The sequence below is a fragment of the Semicossyphus pulcher genome, unplaced genomic scaffold (genome assembly GCF_022749685.1).
Source record: "Semicossyphus pulcher isolate SPU_LCO1_2020_fin unplaced genomic scaffold, fSemPul1.0.p SCAF_7, whole genome shotgun sequence".
NCBI lineage: Eukaryota > Metazoa > Chordata > Actinopteri > Labriformes > Labridae > Semicossyphus > Semicossyphus pulcher.
The window spans coordinates 10,896,376-10,917,494 of record NW_027211748.1 but is presented as its reverse complement, the minus strand read 5'-3'; the positions used below and the strand labels follow the sequence as shown (position 1 = coordinate 10,917,494).

At 42.8% G+C, this 21,119-nt stretch overlaps 3 protein-coding genes across 4 annotated transcripts; 2 read left to right on the top strand and 1 right to left on the bottom strand.

The window, feature by feature from the left end:
* Positions 1-270: 270 nt before the first annotated feature.
* vwa5b2 (von Willebrand factor A domain containing 5B2) lies at positions 271-11,305 on the top strand. The gene is made up of 21 exons (XM_069685127.1): positions 271-409; positions 845-1,060; positions 1,858-2,083; positions 2,589-2,746; positions 3,054-3,185; positions 3,277-3,401; positions 3,493-3,669; positions 3,759-3,869; positions 4,483-4,685; positions 5,638-5,752; positions 6,393-6,578; positions 6,662-6,878; positions 6,966-7,318; positions 7,459-7,696; positions 7,779-8,141; positions 8,244-8,381; positions 9,453-9,581; positions 9,657-9,707; positions 10,071-10,182; positions 10,327-10,450; positions 10,544-11,305. Exons 1-21 carry the CDS (start codon positions 271-273, stop codon positions 11,303-11,305), a joined length of 4,275 nt encoding a protein of 1,424 aa, XP_069541228.1.
* Positions 11,306-13,369: 2,064 nt separating this feature from the next.
* alg3 (ALG3 alpha-1,3- mannosyltransferase) lies at positions 13,370-16,933 on the bottom strand. Its single transcript, XM_069685195.1, has 9 exons — positions 16,750-16,933; positions 15,998-16,097; positions 15,749-15,896; positions 15,428-15,588; positions 15,133-15,253; positions 14,825-15,030; positions 14,532-14,608; positions 14,295-14,439; positions 13,370-14,194 (listed from the first exon to the last, which is right to left on the bottom strand). The coding sequence occupies exons 1-9, from the start codon at positions 16,928-16,930 to the stop codon at positions 14,014-14,016; spliced, it is 1,320 nt and encodes a 439-aa protein (XP_069541296.1). The 5' UTR covers positions 16,931-16,933; the 3' UTR covers positions 13,370-14,013.
* Positions 16,934-16,974: 41 nt separating this feature from the next.
* mul2 (mitochondrial E3 ubiquitin protein ligase 2) lies at positions 16,975-20,869 on the top strand. 2 transcript variants are annotated; one of them, XM_069685342.1, is made up of 6 exons: positions 16,975-17,048; positions 18,235-18,388; positions 18,872-18,959; positions 19,054-19,174; positions 19,487-19,718; positions 19,848-20,869. In XM_069685342.1, exons 2-6 carry the CDS (start codon positions 18,272-18,274, stop codon positions 20,355-20,357), a joined length of 1,068 nt encoding a protein of 355 aa, XP_069541443.1. In that variant the 5' UTR covers positions 16,975-17,048; positions 18,235-18,271; the 3' UTR covers positions 20,358-20,869. The 2 variants fall into 2 exon arrangements, with proteins under 2 accessions (XP_069541443.1, XP_069541444.1); XM_069685343.1 differs by lacking the exon at positions 16,975-17,048 and adding an exon at positions 17,497-17,567.
* The last annotated feature ends 250 nt before the right edge of the window (positions 20,870-21,119 follow it).

The window sequence follows — 21,119 nt, the reverse complement described above, 5'->3', positions numbered from 1 at the left end:
GATGTCCAAGAGCTCATGTTGACGTATTAATAAATATCTGGCAGGCATATCACATTAAGATGTGAAACCAGGGGATGCTGTTTAATCAATGCAGCAGAAACTAGGTCTGATTTACAAAGATTAGTGTGAATGGGCTGTGAATGGAAAATGAGAGAATTTAAATGCACGCTCACATATTGCCCTTCCCGTCTGCTCAGACCGTTGCACCAGTCTGTGTACCTGTGTTCTCATGCAGCCAGCAGAGTAGAGACTTGCTGCTGCTCTGAAAACATGGTGGGACTGAGAAACTGCTCTACATGGGAACCACTGCTACTCAAGGCCTCCTGCATCAAGTCCTGTGCCAACGGCTGCTCCCTGGGCATCACCGCACACCTGACCTATGCTAATGCTGACGTAGAGTCTGTAGAGGGTGAGTAGAGAGACGATGCATGATCAGAACAAGTAAAAATCATAGCAACTTTGTTTTAACTTTAATCAGAAAAATGAGGGAAAACATTCAAAACAGCATTCTGTGATTTAAAAAAAAACAATGTCATATTTCTTGTTAAATTGTGGTAGAATATAAGATTCATTATCATAAACTTTTGTGATGTCAGCATCAACATTAAGACATCATGAGACATTAGTTAGTATTGTCAATATAACAAACAAAAAGCATTGTGAACAAACAATGTGACTCAGAGGACACTGTGCTGTAAATTGAAAACGGTAGAGGGATAAGGATTAATCCCTGAGGAACACCACAGATTTTGGAATGCTACATGATTTTTAGTTTGATTTCTCTCTCAATCCAAGGAAAAGTCTAAAATTATTGTCCTGTGTGTCCAACAATTCGATGATCTAGGTGTGTTTGTGTACCCTCTGGGGGAAAAGGAGGTTGTGGTGGGCTTTGAGGCTGTAATTGCGAGCCGGTTGGTGGGGGTACAGATCCAGAGCCGAGGTAAGCTGAAGGACTGCTGTTTGGATTGCTGCCCTGGATCTGGTCTTGAAGGCCACTGTGGGAATGGCCGTGAGTGGGGCTGCTGTGGGAGCTCCAGTCTGGACATGCAATGCACCAATGGTAAGAAGAGGGAATGGAACAATGCTATGAACAAAAATAATCTTTGAAGAGCCGATAAAATTATCTATATCATTTCATAAGTTTCAACAAATGTAATATGCATTCATATTGCGTATTCACAATCCTGTTGATTTTGGGCTTCCCATTTTCCTCCTCAACAGTTATCGAGCAGATATCATCCTAAATAATTTATGGATACAGCCAGCGAACACTGCACATCGATTCTCTGCTCTGCAGACACATTAGCTTTACGAAACACAGACCAAAAGAAAATCTTAGCCTCTAGCTCAGAAAATTATAAGATTTCTGGTCTTTTGCCTGTAGATCAATGTCATATTTCCTATAATATAGTAAGAAATGCACATTATGTCAACCACTGGTTGCACTGTTGTAGACTATTGTCTGCAGCTGTTATGATCTTCATGAATACAGACATAGCCACAGTATTGTCCCTCTGTGTCCTGTTTTAGCCTCACTCAGGATAGAAAGGACAGACGAGGAAGGCAACTAGGTTTGGCTGCGTGCCTAATGGTGAAATGGCCTTCACTTAGTACAAACATATATCAACTTCAAGTGCATGGTATTTTATTGGAAACTGTGGTATCATGTACATGAAATAATTTCTTAAATACAGCCACCACAACACAGACTGAAGTCACCATTTTAAATGTCTTGGCGTGAATGATTTTATATTAAAGTTTCGGCTTTTGTTCTCATCTCAGGTATGAATGAACTTCATAAGTCTTATCTGTATGAATCTTTTTATGACGTGAGTTATTGCTTTATTTCTGCTTTAGGACATCTCATCCTAGATGAAGACCTTGAAAGAACCACATTCATAGTGGGAACAGGCCTGATTGGTCCCATGGATATCGTGTCTGTCGTTATTAGCACCACCCTAGAACTCCCCACTTTAGAAAATGGAGCAATCCGCATCGTCTACCCCAATTTGCTCACCCCAATCGTCACTGGCCAGATGACTCCAAGCAAGAGTGAAAATGGGGGGAAATCTGAAGAAACTGGGTATTTATCTCTCAAACTACTGTGACAACACAATGTGTGCATTTGGTAAAATTTGATTTAAAGAGGGGTATTATGCTAATTTCAAGATTAATATTACACTCTGTGATACCTGTGGAGTAGCTTAGCATAATTTACAGAAACAAAAACTCTTTCTCACATCTCAAATTTTCTCACACTGGTGCTCTGTGCAGGCCCTCATACAGCCTCTGCCTGAAACGACTCAGTCAGCTCTGTCCCTTTAAGAAACCCTGCCCCTACAAGCCCACTTTCCTCTGATTGGCCAGCTCTCTGAAGCCTGCTGAGGCTGCACAGACTGACCTGAGAAGCCTGAGGATTACTCCAACATACTTTTACCTACAGATTTGAAACTTCACCCATGTTTAGTCTGGACATCCAACATTGTCACATTATATATGTGTCTGAAACAGCATAATACCCCCTCTTTTATAAAGTTGGACTACTGGACATTATTCTCCTAAATTTTCCCCATTATTCTCCTCCTCAGACCAACCAGCTGTTTTGGTGCCACCTCAGGGAAACAGGACCGGGCTCTGGACCCTGAGCAGCAGTGTGCCCATGCCATCTTCACCAGTCCAGCTGCCAACCTTGCGCCTTATGAACTCAACTTCCAGCTGCTGGTCAGAGGGGCCTGTCTACTAGCTGGTACTGCCATCCTTGTCAAATATCTTATTCTCAGGCAGTATGGAAATATCTTATACAAAATCAAATAATTGGTTTAAAGAAAGGGCATGAATCCAAACACAGCCAAAATGCAAAATCCACAAGGGAAAGAAATGGGACAAAAAAAGGTGTGTGTGTGTGTGTGTGTGTGTGTCATTGAAATGTAAAAACACATGGAATACTATATAACATGCAGGACTGTCGTTTATACGTCTTACATTTAAAAAAGGGATAATTTCTTATCAAGAAAACGCATTCAAACTCATGAAAAAGGTTATTTGCTTTGAAGGCCTGGAAAGCCCGACTCACGCTCTGAGGGCAGATGCAGACCCCAGCGCCCAAAGTGCCTCTGCCACCTACATCACCTTGGCACAGGAGCATCCATACGACAGACACATAGAGATCATTCTGCACCTCAGTGGTACGCAATTGAAAACATGTTTTATTCATGTGTATGGTCCAGTTTTTTTCTGATATTTGAACGTAACTCCTATTGAAAACCTCTTCCACAGAACCTCACAGCCCGTTGGTCATACTAGAGAGAGGCCGGCTGTCATTCAACGAGTATGAACAGCAGATCAGCTCCCGCCGCGATTTCATCCGCTTCACTCGCAAAGATTCAGAACCGGAGAGGAAGGTTGGCAGTTCTCACTTTAAACCCACTTTTTACTTACCTGTATCCTGACTCTGTTACTGCATTAAAAGCTGACGTTCCTCTTGGTCCGCAGCTGGAGTTTGTGAGGAAGCGATACCACAAGGACATTCTGAGCAGCCCCGTCTTGATGCTCAACTTCTGCCCCGACCTGCTGCGTGAACCTCTGGAGCTGCACAAAGCCACCAGAGAACTGCTGTTCCTTGTGGATCGCAGTGGCAGCATGAGCGGCACAAACATCCAGCGTGTAAAGGTGAACAATCATACCAATAAACAAGAGGTTAGATTTTCTTTTAGGCATTGATCTGGCCCTATCCTGCCTATCTCTTCTTGTTTCCACAGGAAGCCATGGTGGTGGCATTAAAGAGCATCCCTGCTGGGACCATGATCAACATTGTGGGCTTCGGCACCACCATCAAGCTTCTGTTCACCTCCAGCAAGCTCTGCACTGATGTGAGCTTTGGTCAACAACCTTAATTATCAGATAATGTCTTCTTTATTAGATTTAAAGTGAAGCAAACCATGTGTTATTCTTAAAAGTCATGAATTCATGGAAAATTTGGATCATGTTTCCTGGAAGCAGATGTTTTTTTTTACCGTGCATAACTCTCTATTCTATGTTGCCTACTTTCTATTCAGGCAATAGGTCAGTTCCTCGGGTTGCCGTAGTAGCAGTGTATCAGGTTTTATCAAGGCCAGGGCCTGCAAGGACAAACAGTGTCTGCACATAGTCAGGACCATATGGTGACCTTTCATGCTTTTTTCACTGAGGCAGGAGATGTCCTCTCCTGTCAGGCATGTTTGCCCACAGTGTGATTGGAGGTAGTTTGAAAGCAGGTGCTAATGTGTGCATGTTTGCTTTCTCTTTATTGGAAACGCAGTGATTCAATTCTTTGCCACCCTCACTGTGTAATCGGGGCATCTGATATCAAACTGTAAATGAATCTTGATCACACAGGTGATGTTTGCACAGGCTACGTCATGCAGTCGGACAGGTGTTGTTGTTTGATGCCCGCTTCTCCCACCTTTATCTGATCGCATCTCTTCTGTTCTGTTTCTCTCACAGGCCACTCTAATGCAGGCTTTTGAGTATGTGCAGAGGATGAGAGCCGACATGCGGGGCACCAACCTTCTGGGGGCGCTCTCCTGGGTGTACCAACAGCCAACGCAGCGCTCATATCCTCGCCAGGTCTTCATCATCACGGATGGATGCATCAGCAATGTGGCCAAAGTGCTGGAGCTGGTCCGCAGGAACACATGCACTGGCAGGTACGAGCTTAATGTAACCTGTCAATCGAATATATAAGAAGGGAGATTTCAGGGAGACATTCAATGGCTAAAAACAAATATAAAATGGAATTATCTCAAACAACTAGTAACTAGAATCATTATATTACTTACAACAAGGTAGATAGAAATGGAGTACAGTGAGTGCAGGAACAGTGATGAATATGGTCGAGACAAAATGTGGAGGAGGAAAAAGAGAAAGAGAGGGGACAACAGAAAACAGTGATCCTGATAAAACTCAGACCAAAGCTCTCTGAAAGAAAGAAAGAAAGAAAGAACGGGCTGAGATATTTTCCAGCCCCGCCCAGTAATCCCGTTAAGTGCTCTCCTCTGCAGTAAGAGTCACGGCCCTCTAGTTTTCCTCAGACCCTTCAGCAATGCACAATAACTCCATTTATCTCTCATTAGTATTCCCCTGTTGGAGTGACTTTCTCCACTGTATTATGTCTGTCCCTCAGCAAACTGTGCACATATTTGTTGTCTGTTAATTCTCCATGCGTCTAATTCCAATAAATATCAGTCGAGGAATTAAATGGTTTATTGTTTTGTTTTTTACATCTAACAGGTCCACTGGTTTTAGGGACAGCTCTCAAGATCCCAGTCTCTTCAATTAGCCTGTCCCCCGCTCTTTTTAAGCTCTCAATTAGCCAAATAGCATGTAATCCCTCTGAGTGCCAAAATAACAGTTCTGTCTGTTTGATGACTCCCAATTAGCTCTTTCCTGAGACAAATTAAAGCCTCTGTCTGCCATTGGGGCTTCAGAAATAGACACATATAGCAGTCTGAGTTGATACTTTAGTTGTTCAGGCAGTAAAACTGCAGAAAAATCCACTCCATGACATTAGAGAGAGAGTATATAATTCTCATATTATAATTGTATCTTCTTTGGGCATGTGAAATTAAATGTAATGCATGTATTGTATCACCTCTGCAGATGCTTTGGCTTGGGCCTTGGTCCCCGAGCTTGCAGGAGACTCCTGCAGGGCGTTGCCAAACTGACAGGAGGGACTACGGAGTTCCTGGATGATGAAGAGAGACTCCAGCCCAAGGTCAGCAGCAAGGCAGCACTGCCACCTGTTGAAGAAAATAAGAAGTGCAGAACACTTAAAAACAATCATTCAGAGATAAACACATACAGCTTGAGAACTTCACATTTGCTACTTCACATTTCACAAGCCATTAGCAGTGGAAGCCTACTTCTGCCACCTGGATTAAAAAAAAACAACTCTAAGTCATTATATTGAGAAACTTTCTCTATATTTCGACTTAGCGTCTCAAAATAATGACTTAGTATTGAGATACAAAGTCATTATTATGAGATACTAAGTCAAAATATCTAAATAAAATGACTTACAGGACCTTTTTTTTATCCAAGTGGTAGAAACATGCTGCCATAATTAGCAGTGCTGAAAAGTGATTATGTATATTTACTTAAGTACTTAAGACATTTATCTAACAACAAGTCCATTAAGATTCTCATGCTTTCTGCCTTATAAAAAAGGGTCAAGTTGGTGTTCCTTAATTTAAAAATAAATCAATCAATCGAGATGAAGATCAGAAAAAATTAAAAGACAATGCTGCATTTGTAGAATATATATCTGAAAACTTCTTCCACCATTGCCCACTTGTCAGTTGTAAAAATAAATAAGCGTTTACATTAGAAATATTGCTCCCGCTTTATCTCCTCAGTTAATCAAGACTCTGAAAAAGGCCTTTGAAGCTGTGCTGACTGACGTACGGATTGACTGGTACCTGCCAGAAAACATGGAGGCTTTTCTTTCACCCAATGAAATCCCTCCTCTCTACCCTGGGAATCGTCTTATTGGATATTGCACTCTCTACGATTTGACGAATTTCAAAGCAAGGAAGACAGAGGTATACGTCAAAATATTCTTCAAAGGTTCGTCTGTGTGTGTCTGCATAGAAACATTATCTAATGAAGCTGTCTTACTTTATAGTCTCAAGGACGGGGCTTTAAAGGTGTACATCGTGGCTCCACTGGTTCAGTTTTCGGCCAATCAAACGATGAGCTTTCACCTCCTCCTGCCTCCGAGTTGATGCCGGTGGTGAAATGTGCAGATGGCACGGACTTGGAGGAGGCCCTGAGGGAGATTTCCAGAGAAATCTCCTCTGAGTTCTCTTGTGCTAGAGACGTGGACCCTGGCACCAGCCCAGGTATGTCACTAGAATACATCGTGAATACATAGCAGGTATAAAGAATGGACACCACATGCTATAGTGGCTAACTTTTATCCACTCTAGGTGTGGAGCTCGACTGGTCCAGTGATGTGAGGAAGAGGATCCAGCAGAGCTCTTATATCCAGGAGCAGTATGTCCTCACTCGCTGCTCCCTCAGCACCGAGCCTACAAACTCAATAGCGAGTCTACAAACACAATCCCACTCACACATACACACCTCGTCTAACTCCGACTCTGCAGGCGGGGTCTTTCTGCCCGACCCTCACCCCACTGGTTCGGTGCTTGACACAGGGTCTCTACCCCAAGGCCTGGAGAAGATGCCCCCTCCAGAACAGAGATCATCCCTGTCCCGCTGGGCTGACTCTGCCTGGCAGCAAAACCTGTCAGTGGAAACAACTGATAATGGAGCAAGAAAGGTAAGAAGTTTGTTCATCCCTAACCATTTCAATACTCGGGCCAGGTTGAGAAAAAGTACTGTAAGCACACCACGCAAGTACATTTCAGGAGTCTCCTGTAACAGATACAGAGAATACTCTAACCTACTTTTTACATCCAGAGTGGGTGTCTCGATGGAGGTGACGAGTCTCGTAGAAGACATAAAGCACTGGCCCGTTCGACCATGGCAGCACGGAGCTTCTCGTCTCCCCAGGGGGAGCTGGAGATGCATCGCCTGAGGAGAGCCCTGGAGAGGGTCTCCTTCGATCAGACTCTTGGCGGGAGGCTGGAGGAGAGCGATGGAGAGACAAAGCCCCCATCAAGAGGGACACTGTCCCGCAGAAGCCTCACTGACTCCAGTAAGCTACAGTGCTAGCAGGATTATACTTACTACTTAGCCTCCAATTAATTTCTCCTTCTCTTTGTGACTCTCACCCTCAGATGGACTCCTGTTCCCCGCCTCTCCTCTGGACTGGGACAGCTTTACAGACCCGGAGTACCTCTTTACCGCCGCTCCACCTGAGGACCCCGCACCAGGTCAGTGCCGCTCGCTCATCCATGGCATGCTGAGCGGCAGACCTGTGTCCTGGGAGGTCACTGTGGATCTGGGGCATCTCTGGACCTCTGAGGGCCAGGAGACACCAGAGGTTGAGGGATGTGGAGGATGTGGTGGAGGAGGAGGAGGAAGAGGGGAGGAAGGAAAAGAAGGGGAACCATGGGAGGAGATTATTCACCAACTGACCGCTCGCTCAGTCATAAGGGACTTTGAGAAAATGGCAGAAAAGGAGAGTGACATTAAACATGGTGAGGCTGAACATGTATCTCAGTGAGAGTTTATGACTTATCTGAAGTCATATTGATTGACAGCTATCTGAAACAAAATTCCTTCCTCTGACTGTTTCTCAGGTTCAGCTAAGCGTTACCGTACGAAGGCTATCCAGACCAGTAAGCACTGTAACATCGTCTGCATGTACACAGCCTTTACTACCACTGATAACAACGCCAACAAAGGCTTATCGGAAAACATGGATGTCCAAAATACAGGTGTGGCTTACTAACAACTCACACACAAACTTATTTTAAACATGAAGTTCAATACACCGATCAGCCATAACAATATGACCATCTGTCAAATATTACCTGCCTCCATGGACCGGACTTGTTTGTCCAGCACATCCCACAGATGCTCGATTGGATTGAGATCTGGGCAATTTGTTAACATGTTATTGTGTGCCTCAAACCATTGTTGAAGTGTGGCAGGGCGCATTATGCTGCTGAAAGAGGCCACTGCCATTAGGGAATACCGTTTCCATGAAGGGTTGTACTTGGTCTGTAACAATGTTTGTACGTGGTAGGTGTCAAAGTAACATGAGTGGCAGGACCCAAGGTTTCCCAACAGAACATTGCCCATTGCCCATAATGCATCCTGGTGCCATGCCTCCCCCAGGTAAGCAGCGCACATGCACCTAGTCATTCACATGATGTTAAAGAGAACGTGATTCATCAGACCCAGCCACCTTCTTCCATTGCTCCGTGGTCCAGTTCTGATGCTCACGAGCCGGTGGTGGACAGAGGTCAGCATCGGTACCCTGACCGGTCTGCGGCTACGCAGCCCCATAGGCAACATATTGCGATGCACTGTGCATTCTGACACCTTTCTATCAGAACCAGCATCAACCTCAAATTTAGCAATTTGAGCTTCAGTAGCTCCTTTGATGGGTCACACCACACGGACCAGCCTTCGCTCCCAACGGGCATCAATGGGCCTTTGACGTCCATGACCCTGTTGCCGGTTCACCTGTTTTCCTTGGACCACTTTTGGTAGGTACTGACCACTGCTGACCGGCGACAGCCCACAAGAGCTGCAGTTTTGGAAAATGCTCTGACCCAGTCGTCTAGCCATCACAATTTGGCCCTTTGTCAAAGTCGCTCACATCTTGATGCTTCTCCGTGTTTCCTGCGTCCGAAACATCATCTTCGAGGATAATCTGTTTACTTGCTGCCAAACATATCCCACCCACTGACAGGTGTCATTGTAACAAGATTACCAATGTTATTCACTTCACACGTCAGTGGTCATAATGTTATGGCTAATCGGTGTATATGTGCATGTAGGGATGCATTTGGGGGACAGGCGAAGCTCCCAGTCAGGTAGTCGCAGACAGAGGGCCTATTCTGTTGGTTTGGGCAGACGGCGCACAAGTAGAGATGGTGAAGAGATCGAGGACACCTGGAACTCCACAGGTAGGCACACTGAATGATACCACCACCCATTTCTGTTGTCAACACTTCATCATCATCAATCTTTGTATCCTTTAGACAGAGATGACACCCCTGCCTCACCCTGTAGCCTTACATCCTGGGACTCTAGTAAGTATTGTTGTCGGCTCGATCGTTGAAAGCTTTGTCAGTGTAGTCTTGAGGTTAGAGGCGCATGACCAGAAAGCTTGTTGAAACCTCGAGGTGAGTCCGTGGTGTAGGAGAGAAGGCAGAACGAGTCTCGTCTGATGTGATTGTACACTTACAGCAACACTACCTGAGATAGTTAGGGTCAATTCACCCAAATTAAATTCAGCCAACTACTTAATATTTCTGTCTCTGCTCTTAAACATTGGAAGTGCTCCATGCCCGAAAATAAACTGCATATCATTTATAAACAGAAAGGTCAGGAAGCTTCACTTAACCACTGTGTTGACACAATTATTCTCTCCAATGTTTGTGCTGCTGTCTCAGGTGTTGGGGGCAGTGCATACTCTGCCACTGCCCCAGCAATAACAGGCGCCACATGCACTCGTTCACAGCGATCTATCGAGAGCAAGTCAATGGAGAGCTTCTTTGGCAACAGGTAAGACTTCCAAATCAAATGACCATTCTACTTTCATGTTCATACTGTTGTTGCTCGTTACTTCTTAGAGTAAGTCCCTTTCTGTGAGTGGTATTATATATACAGATATTTACATGCCATGAAAAACATTTTCATATGTTCCAGATTTCCACTTGGCAGACTCAGGTCCTCTATTTCTTCAGGAAAGCAGGTTCCTTTGAAATCCCACTGTCTGTCTGCAGAGACTGAGAAACAACCTGAAGCTGAAGCCCCTGACTACCTGCCCCTGGTGAGCTGCACTCACACTTATAATAAATATACTGAACCACATACAAGAATCCAAACACATTGATTAATTTGTGTCAACTCGGTGTCTTATCAGGTGCGTCTGCAGCTGGCGTCAGGAGCGTTTCTTCTGACAGAGATCTACTCTGACTGTGTCCAGATCCCGCTGGACCGCCTGAAGAGAGCGTCACCCTACAGCCTCCACCGCCGCAGTCTCAGTCCGCCCTTCCGCTGCACGTCTCCCAGTGCTCCATCTTTATCCACCTCCACCAAACCTCCCGGTGCTCCCACTGTTCACCATGTTACCTTTTCTCCTTCTTCCTGCTCCCTCGTCAAACCCGCCGCACCACCTTTCCACCACACTCCAGACGACACTCCGCTGATGCTGGAGCCAAGGCTTCGCCGCAGACACCTGTCTGACAGAGACCCTGTCACCTCTCCCCCTGACCTCCCCAGCTCTGAGGAGGGCTCGCTGGAGCTCTCTGTTGGCCTCTCTCAAGGTCAGAGTCACGGCCAGGCAGATAGTGGTCGTGGATCAGAGACAGATGTATGTGAAGGTTCTTCAGTAGAGCCAGCTGACCTCCAGGGGAGCAGCCAGTTGGTTCAAGGGGACCTTGAGGGCTCGAGCTGGGCCACGGCTGTGGCACTTGCCTGGCTGGAGCACCGTTGTGCTGGCTATTTCATGGAGTGGGAGCTGGTGGCAGCAAAAGCAGACTTCTGGCTGCGCTGTCAGGAGCTACCTGAGGGAGTGGATCTGGCTGGGCTGAAGGGAGCTGCCAGACAGCTGTTCCTGTTGTTACGCCACTGGGACGAGAACATCAAGCTAAACATGCTGTGTTACAACCCCAACAACATGTGAGACGATGATCTGTGAGGAAACTGAGCCAGATCTGTTTGTTACCAATGATAGTGACTTCTTCACAGAGCCTAAGCTGTAGCCTACATCTTAGAAAGAAAAACAAATGCTGTTTCAGGAGAGTTTTCAAAGAGTCAAGGCATTTTCAGGTTCATGTGGCAGTGTAGCTCTGTTAGACCTCTGCCAAGTAAGATGATACTAAAATCTATCAAATCTAAAAATATGACCACATTATGACAATTATGACAGATTGATCATTTTTAATTACTTATATTCTGAAAAACATCACATAATTATTTAAGAAATTTTTCAGTATTGTTATCGGGATTGGTACCATTATTGTTGACATAATAACAAACAGTGTGAGTATCTTATCTAACTGAGTTTGATATTATATCCCTTTCTGTCTGTGTGGCTCTCCAACTACACCTCAAAATTTGTAGTCGTTATGCCGCTAGGCCGTACAAACAAAAAGTGTAGACTCAACAGTAAGTATAAATCCAGCTAAATAAGCAACGCCTCAGCAATGAAAAGTCAATCCTGTATTTTATCTCCCATGCCAAGTTCATTCAACAGTTCAGTTGCACATGAAAAAAATATTTTTAATATTTTTATGTCAAAAGAAAACCCTTTACATGACATACACCAAGTGGCCTTCTGTAATAAATTTGCTTTATGCAATCACAAGAATGCCTTGATCATCTGAACAGGCTTTTGTAGTCTATATGTAGTCAGTATAGTGTATTATTTATGTATAATCAGTCAGTCAGTGTTGAAAGGGAATGATTTTGATTATCAGGATGATTATTTGATAAACCAATAAAATGTGACTTTAAAGCAGCTTTGAGGAACTTTAATTTTGTCTCCATTTTGGTTGGTATTGCCTCTTTGCTGATCCTGTCCTGTAAGCATGTATGCATGGGTAGTATTCACTAAGTAAGGGATAATGTGTAGTGAGCAGGCTATCATAGAATTAAACCATGAATGGACCATTTAAAAATAGTCTGTTACACTGTGAGAGCTGTGTCCATAGCAACGGTTAACTGTAACCTTCTTACAATGTGCTAAGCTAGCTGTTATTACTCACAATAAAATGAGCTAAGCTAGCTGTTATTACTGACATAAAAATGAGCTAACCTAGCTGTTTGACTCACATTAAAATGAGCTAAGCTATCCGTTTTTACTCACAATAAAATGAGCTAAGCTAGCTGTTATTACTCACATTAAATGGAAACATTTCCACTGATGGAGAAGTAAGACGAGGTGAACCGGACCGCAGGAATCAGCGCAGCACCTGATTGAGGTTTTGTGTCTCGTCAGAGTCTGTTGACATTTTCTTCTCCATTCGCCGTCTTTAAACACCGCTGTATCCTGTACTGTGTTCTGTGTGTACTTAATGTGCAGTCTTTAGTTTTGTAGATCTCTCTGGTGTAGCCTTCAGTTTTTGCATCGTTTAACCTTTATCGCTTTTTCTTTCCCTCTGTAAACCGACCGTCAAATTTACCAGACTTCTTAAAGCAGATTGATATGATTACAGTCCACCGGATTGTGTGATTGGAGCCGGATCCCTTGAGATGGTCTATTCTCCATAGCAACGGTCTGTTATCGAGAAATAGCAGACCTCGGAACGTTGTAATTAACCAATCAGAATTAAGTATTTAACGCAGCCATGTAATAAAAGAAAATATACTCCTGCTTCCTGTTACCTGGCTAACGTACCACTCACTGTGAAACTTTGCTGTGGATAACGTGTACAAAGGCTGTGTTGGTCTGCTGTAAATCACTTATTTTTAATTGAACCCTTCAACAGGCATTAACAATTACTACAAAGATATATTCATCCTCTCGTCATTGGTTTGGTTTGCATTTGAAGGTCATACTGAGGAATCAGTATTTAATTAAGAGTTTTTTATAACCTTTTAAGCTCTCCTCACAGTAGGCTTAAGTGCTAAATTATTTTTTGGAAAATAAAAAACAGACGGTTAAATCACGCTATTCGTCGTACTGCGTAACAAAAACATACATACAAGAAGAAGAAAAACACAGCATCAAGATTAAGTGGCATTTCTGTTTAATATAAAAATGTCACACTTTTGCTCAGTCTGTCTACAGCAAATGTTCCATATTAAAGTGTAGTGAGTCACTCTCAAAAGAGGGTGAACCAATTAAATTAGAGATGATTGTCTACAGCCTAGTTTTACACATTTGTTTACATTTAAAAATCTACTGTTTTTTGGCATTCTGCTGCAACTGAATACTGCAAGTACTGTGGCAAATGGATGGCACATTTTGGTGCCAGGTTCTGTATCATAATGATGATATTCTTCAATAGACAGCTTTAAACACAAGTTGAATGTGGCCCATGTAACAAATTCTTCCAAATAGTCTAACATTCACATCGTCCTCCTAGCATTTGAATCCACTCCTCCTATTATTTATCTGAAAATTAAACCTGAGAATCCATATTTTCTTCTTTTCATCTCTTACACGACTACATGCCATTTCATCACAAATGCATCTGTCTGCACACTGCCCCTTCAGTGTAGCTTCCTTCACTGAGATGAGAAGCATCAAATGGCTCCTTGTGTTCACTTATAAATAACAGTCCGCCCCAGTTACCTCCCTCTTCATTGGTGTTGTGAGGATCAAAGAGAGGAGGATGATGGAGGCTGTTCAGCAGCCGATTAGACGCGATCCGGTCAGGCGGCGGCTCACCGCCGTTTGTCCTTCACAGGCGCATCTTCCTTTGTTTCTGCCGGGGCTGACGGCAGAGGCGGAGCCAGCCACAGACAAAGGAGGATGATAAGGTGGCAGACGTGGAGGGCGGCCGAGCTACTGTTAGTAGAGGGGTAGGTGTTCCACGAGAGCTCGATCAGGCCCAGGATGAGGACCCTAAACAAACGATGAAAATAAGAAAGCATTGTTGTGAGATTAAAGGGATAAGATCGATTAGAAAGGGAGCTTGAAGTTTAGTATTTAAACTCTATCTTACCTGAGCAGATGGGCCAACTTCTTGACTCCTCCACTCCAGAGCAGGTAAGGCAACGTGTGGAAGTACCAGACGTAGAACTGGTAGTGCAACGAACGACTGAAGCACATGCCGATGAAGTTAGAGGTGAACAGAATCAACACGATCTGTGATTGTGTGTTAAGGTTTTGCGGTGAATAGATTTAATGACAATATGATGACATTGTACAAATAAAGAGTAGATTTAGAACAGAAGGATATGATCAGCGGTGGTTTTCTGAGCAGGGCTTTTCCTTTTGCTTGGCTCCTTTAATAGTTCGAAGATGCTTTCTCCTGGCCTAGTGAGAGAGAAAATAGTTCCTCGTAAATAAACAGGGTTTGCGATGTTACCTCTAAGAATTAATGCAAGCAATTAATGTAAGCATCAGAGCAACTGATGTTAGCACCTTCTTTAACTGTAAAAAGCCACATTTGTTATAAACTCTGATGTATTTGAGCTCACCTCCTATGAAAAATGCCAGCAGTAACCTTGGAAAAGTGAAAGTCAGTCTCACCTTTTCCAGCGGCGGAGCACAAAGAGCAGCAGGGTGAGCAGGTGGGCAGCCAGCAGGAGTAAGTGAAAGTACCGATTCAAGAAGAGCCATTCTGGCAGGAAGCGCCAGTTTACCGTCCACTTGAACATAAACTGACGGCCGAGATCAAACGCCCGGCTCATATAACCGATGGGATTCTCCAGGAGGAAAGGCAGGCCCAGCAGAAGCTGCAACATCAAGACTTTAGAAATCATGGATGGCACTTTCAAACAGCATTAAAAAATATAAGTAAAGCTTTGCCTGGTTTTATGTTAAAGGGAATATTTTACCTGTATGCCTGCACACAGAGAAAGTTTTGGGATTGTCCTGATTAGACCAAACTCAGACAGGAGGAGGAAAAGTAGCCCGGGAGCAAATAGAAGCACATTCATTTTCACAGACACTGCTAAACTGTCAGAAAGAGAGGAAAATTGAATTGTAATTTCATCATGTCAAACACAGAAAGAAAGAAAGATATATGTTAAGAGGATTTACATAGAAACACCTGATAGATCATTCTCTAAATCAACAGACAAAGCCATAACATAATTAGCCACTTTGTGGTGTTAAGTAGTCCACACTTGCCTGTAAAGTCCGCAGCCGAGAGTCCAGTATCCATCCATGAAGAGGTTGACAGCTGCAAACAGCAGCATCATGGCAACAGGGTCATTAAAGAGACGCAGCACAAAGATTGAGTGGATCCGATAAGAAGCACAGCACACAAAGAAGAAGACATAGGGAGGAACCTGGACAAATCAAGAGAAATCAACACATATAATAACCACCTAAAAACTTCACTTGTGTTTTAAAAAGTAATCCCTCAAGAAATGGCATAAATTAGATAGAAAACAAACACAAATAGTGTATTTTCAGCTAATTTTGCAGTGCAGCGTAGCACAGACTGACCTTTTTAGTGCGGTTGTATATTCTGAAGACGAGCAGGAGAGTAATAAGGTAGAAAACCGCAAAAAGGTACTGGCCCAGACGAATGTTTACTCCATGACTGGTGATGTAGTAGAGAGCAGTGAAGATGTAAACAAAGCCAGCCGGGTACCTGCAACAACAAGATGCTCATTTATGCTGCATTCCTGAGCTGAAAGCTACATTTATACACAGGATGGAGCACCTGAATAACTAAAAGCTTTTCAAACTCACACCAAGGGGCCGGTGTCTCCCTTGAGCTGGGTGTAGTCGTAAGTACCATTGATGACTCCCTCGACTTCATCCATGTAGGCTTTCCAGTCTATCTCAGTGTCTACAGTGCAAAACAGAAATTAATCAACACTGATAGGGAAAGTTACCTAAGAAATCTTACTTTCAGTACTATGAGTACTGTTAATATTAGAAGTTTTTTTTACTAATCATTTTGTCAGTCACACCAATCACAACTCAAGTGGGTTCAAAGTGGTATCCTATAATTACTTGCAACTCAATTCTTTGTATCATTTCCTGTCATTTTACAGAATAAACAAAAGATGAACAACAAGAACAAAACATCAAAATGTTAAAAGAAAGATAAATAGATGATGACATGGTTATTTATAATTGATGCATTACATTAGACAAGCATGATGCTAAAACGCAGATGACAAACGCTTAAAATACATGCATTACGTTCATTCAGAGCTTGGTTATTATTATATCAAGTTAGACTTTAACAGTGTAGTCAATTAAACCATATTTTTAGCAGCCTAACGTTTTAGGCTAGCAGGTACTGAAAATACACAATGTCATATATCACTACAACAGGACAGGCGACTGTATATGTCATGCAAGGGCAGTAAATTCCCTTTGACAGGTGGCTGTGTAAGTTGGTGGGTATGCTAATGCTAGCCACTTAGCGTTACGATACCTTCAGATCTATCATAAAACACGTTAGCATGCTAACTAGCTGCGCAGCTACTTACACGCTACTTTTTGGATGACCCACACATTGATCCCGATCTCAAGGAACCACAAAATTGAAACGACCAGTAACGTGTACTCCGTCTTGAACAGGACCAAATGTTTGTCCTGCCACAGCGAATGAAGTTTTCCCCACAGTGGGGACGGGGTACCCGGAGACTTTCTCCGCAGCCCTCCTGCCATCTCGGCGGCGTAGCGACGTGGAGAGAGGCCGTGACTGACATGCGCTGTACTTAGTCACGTGACGAAACGTTTTCTCAGCAACGTCATGTGACCCGCATGCTGTTAAACCCCAAAACAAGTAAGTTCACTTCAGAGATTTTATTTCCCGACAGGTAAAAAATTGCTTTTTAAGAGTAAAAATTATTTTCAAGACATATATACCTTTATACAGGAATGGCCGTTGCCTCTAGTGTTAGCTAAGATTAGATTGTAAAAAGAAAAACGTTTAGAGGTCACTACTCGTTCCAAATGCTACCTTAGCAACGTTAGCTAGCTAGCAGCTAACTTATATTTGAGAGAAATTAATCTCTGAAATACGGTATGTGTCAAGTGGCAAAGCTTTTTAAGTGTGAGTTATGTATTTTGTGTCATACTTTTACCCTCATAGTTTGTTTTTTGCTTCTCACTGACATTACATTTGAGTCACACAGCTTAGCAACCGTTTTTGGAAAAAATAATAACCAGCATTCTTTGATAAACACAGACGGTTGGTAAACAAACTGCGCTGATGATATGTCCAGAATCTTGAAAGGTGAAAAAAAAAATGTGACACCATCATCGGATAATTTAAACGACCTCACACATCTCTATTTTTTATGTAAGTATTGTAATTGTAAATTGTAAGTAAAGCCTTGTGTATAAAGTCCCAAAAAAAGATACAAATAAAATGAAAGAATAAAACTTTTATATGTATGGCTCCTCTCAACTCATAGTCGTATATAGATGTCAACACCAATAAGTTGCAATTTAAGCAGCTGACAAATTCATTATGCCAAACTTTATATAATAGACTTGTAAACTCCTTACATAGTAACCAAATTGTCACTGTTGGGTTCATCATGATCAAGTGAAAGCATTATAGTGCTGTTACTAATTTTAGCAGAATTATACACCAACTCAACTGAGACTGTTAATAACACAGCATTGAGTCATAGCCCTCTTAGACGCACAGCAATATGCATACTTTTGTCATCATAAATACAAAGAAAGGCTATATATTTTGTATATATATTATGGCAGGGAACCAATTTCCCTTTGGGGATCAATAAAGTTATTGTTATTGTTATATATTGCTGGAGTATGTATCATGATATATTCCTGTATTGTTTGTTTCAGATCAATCAATATTGAATTCCTCAAACACTGTTAACATATCACAGTGTCACAGTAAAGTCAAGATAAGTCTTATACCTGTGGGTTTAAAGTTCAATAAGAGTTATATTTATTGACCTTTCTTTCCTTCTTCCTTGTGTGTGTTTGTGCAGGTCTACTTCCAGAGAGGTAACATAACTCCTACAAGGGATGGATGGATTTCCTTTTAAGATAACAGAGGCAATGTGTCTCGGGGCCAGCCTCGGTCTCTCAGGCATCTTTTATTATCTCTACAAAAAGAGCCGGACGACGCTGGATAAACTTGATGTGAGTAATGGATCATGTGTGATGATCATATTTGTACATGACTTGAAATTGTCACATTTGTCATAAATTGCTTTTTGTTCTCATAGTTTCTTAGTCAAATAACAGAAAGGGATGAGTAAACCATGTATACAATCTTAAGATTTCGAATACCGCTTGAAATGCACTTTAGGCAGATCAGCACTCTCAAATGTCTCTGAGGAGGCCAATCTTTGAGGCCTGTTCTTTCCATCCTACTAGAGCTGTTACTGGAGTTTGTTTTAAGCACATGAAAAGCAGACTATGCAAAAAAAAAGTTAAAGCTGGTGAAGTGAAAAATAAGAAGCTGGCTTGAGCAGGGCAGAAACATATTTTGTCTTTTCCATTTTACAAATCAATTATTGTTAGAGTTTAGAACTGTTGCAATACGTGCCGGGCATGTTTGTAAAAACCTGAAGCCTGTCCACTGCTGTGTACACTGAAACAGTCTGTGTCTCATGTTGTCAGGATGCTCCACACTTGAACATAGATGGAAAACTTATGGACATTTTGAAAGTTACACCAGGAGCATGTCTACAGTATGCTGTTATTGAAGGTAATTGTAAAGCTTGTTCCACTTAACTATGAGTATATACGTATGTATCGTCCTTACCGTCTCTTATGTTCGTGTGTGTGTGTTTACATTGTAGGTGCTGTGCAACCAGTGGGAGAGCCTCTGACGAGTCACTTCCAAAAGGAATTTGTCGGAGTTTTGCAGAAATTTATGTTAAGAGAACACAGGCTGGTGTGGAACAGCCTTTCACGCACTTGGTAAGAACTGTGTCAAGCCAATAATACAATGCAGCACTGTGATACCTTATGTGATTAATAGTGCTGGTCCCGGAGCACTGATAATGTGCCTCAAAAAGAGCTTTTTAACCGCCTCCAGCTGAAACACAGGGCCTTACTCCTAAACAATTTGACCATCACGATGCCGCACATAAAACATTAGACAAAAGCTCGAACTTGGATTCTTGCCCCTTGAACATCAGGTACACATGCTGGATTGTTATTTGGAGCAATGAATTATCATCATATTTGTAGACTAAAAAGACCTGTTGTTTCTCCCTCTACCTTTTGCAGGTCGGACAGTGAACGAGTCTTGCACGAAAGAGTGAATGCAGTGCCCTTCCTGTTAGTTGGATCAGATGAGACTGTAGTCAAAGTCCTGTGTCCACTGCAGGCCTCCGGAGATCACATGGAGATCACCCACGAGAAGTTCCACCAGATCAATTACGGCCTTGGTGACATCGTAGGACAATACCTCAGTGGGGAGAAGCTTAAGGGGCAACTGGAGACTGAGGAAATGCTCAAAGTCAGTTGGTTCACATTCTTGCTTTGTTTTTGTCTTTATATAATTAATGCATTATAATTTGACAAAGCATTAATATGTGGTTACTGACAATGGGACTGAATGTTAACAACAAATACCCTTTCTTTCCAGGTTGGTGCAACTCTTACAGGTGTAGGCGAGTTGGTTCTGGACACAGATGGCACCCTGAATCTCAGACCCCCCGCTAATGGATCACAGTACTTTCTTAGCATAAGAGACTTTGACACCCTGATAGGAGAGCAGGAGAGCACGGCTTTCTGGTGGAAAGCTCTGGCCATTGCTTCTGCTTTGGCAGGAGCAGCGGTCCTCCTCTGGGTCGGTCACCGCTATTACAACCAAATGAAAGTTCGTTGGGAACGGGAGCAGGAGAGGAGGGAATTCGAGAGACTCCGGGCTGAAGCCCCAAGAGTGCGCGCTCGAGCGCCAGGCCCCGATCAAGACGAGGCGGAGGTGGACACAGAGAACGCCTGTGTGATTTGCCTCACTCAACCACGTAACTGTATTCTGTTGGACTGCGGACATGTGTGCTGCTGCCACAGCTGCTACCAGGCGCTTCCACAACCCCGATGCCCCATTTGTAGACAGAGCATCAGCAGAGTGGTTCCTCTATTCCACGTCTGAGACACCTGTGTGACCATGTGACCTCTGTGGAACTTCTCCATCAAACTGTACCAGCTTTTCACCTCAAAGGTCGAAACTGTGGCACCCAAAACGGTTTTAGTTTATGTGTGTATACTGTGTGTATTAAAATGTGAATCATAATGATGTGTGTGCAAATGCTGTGTTTACCAGTGAGACATTTATCTGTTATTGTAAATGGAGAAATACAGGAAAAGGATGTTAATGAAAAATAGTATGTACATTAATGCAACAGAGGTATATATTTTACTACAAATTTGTTCCGTGCCTTATTTTTAATTTATATAACTGCTGCTGAGAGTGGACGTACTGTGTGTGTCCAGATAACTTAAATCTGGTCATAAGGAGCTCCACTTTTGTTTCAACTACTTTCAGTTACATGTTCAGTCACAGGAAGTTACTGAAACAAAAATACATGTAGTGTCGAGACACACTTTGGTGTTAAGGTGTGATTAATGCTCTACAGGCCGGGGACGGTGTGAAATATTTTGGTGTGTTGAAAGAAATGAAATAAAACTCTTTGACACTATTTTTGTAGTTTATTTTGCCTACTGTTGGTATCACCATGCAGAGAGGGTGCTAAATCATTTTCTCCAACATTTCCAGTTTGTTGTAAAAAATTAAGTATTAAAACTGAAACTACAGATCTGTGTGAGGCAAACTTGTAATGCTGCACAGTCTCATTATGTCTATATGTAAAAACTGCCTGTATTTCTGAATGATCCATAGAAATCTGAAAAACCG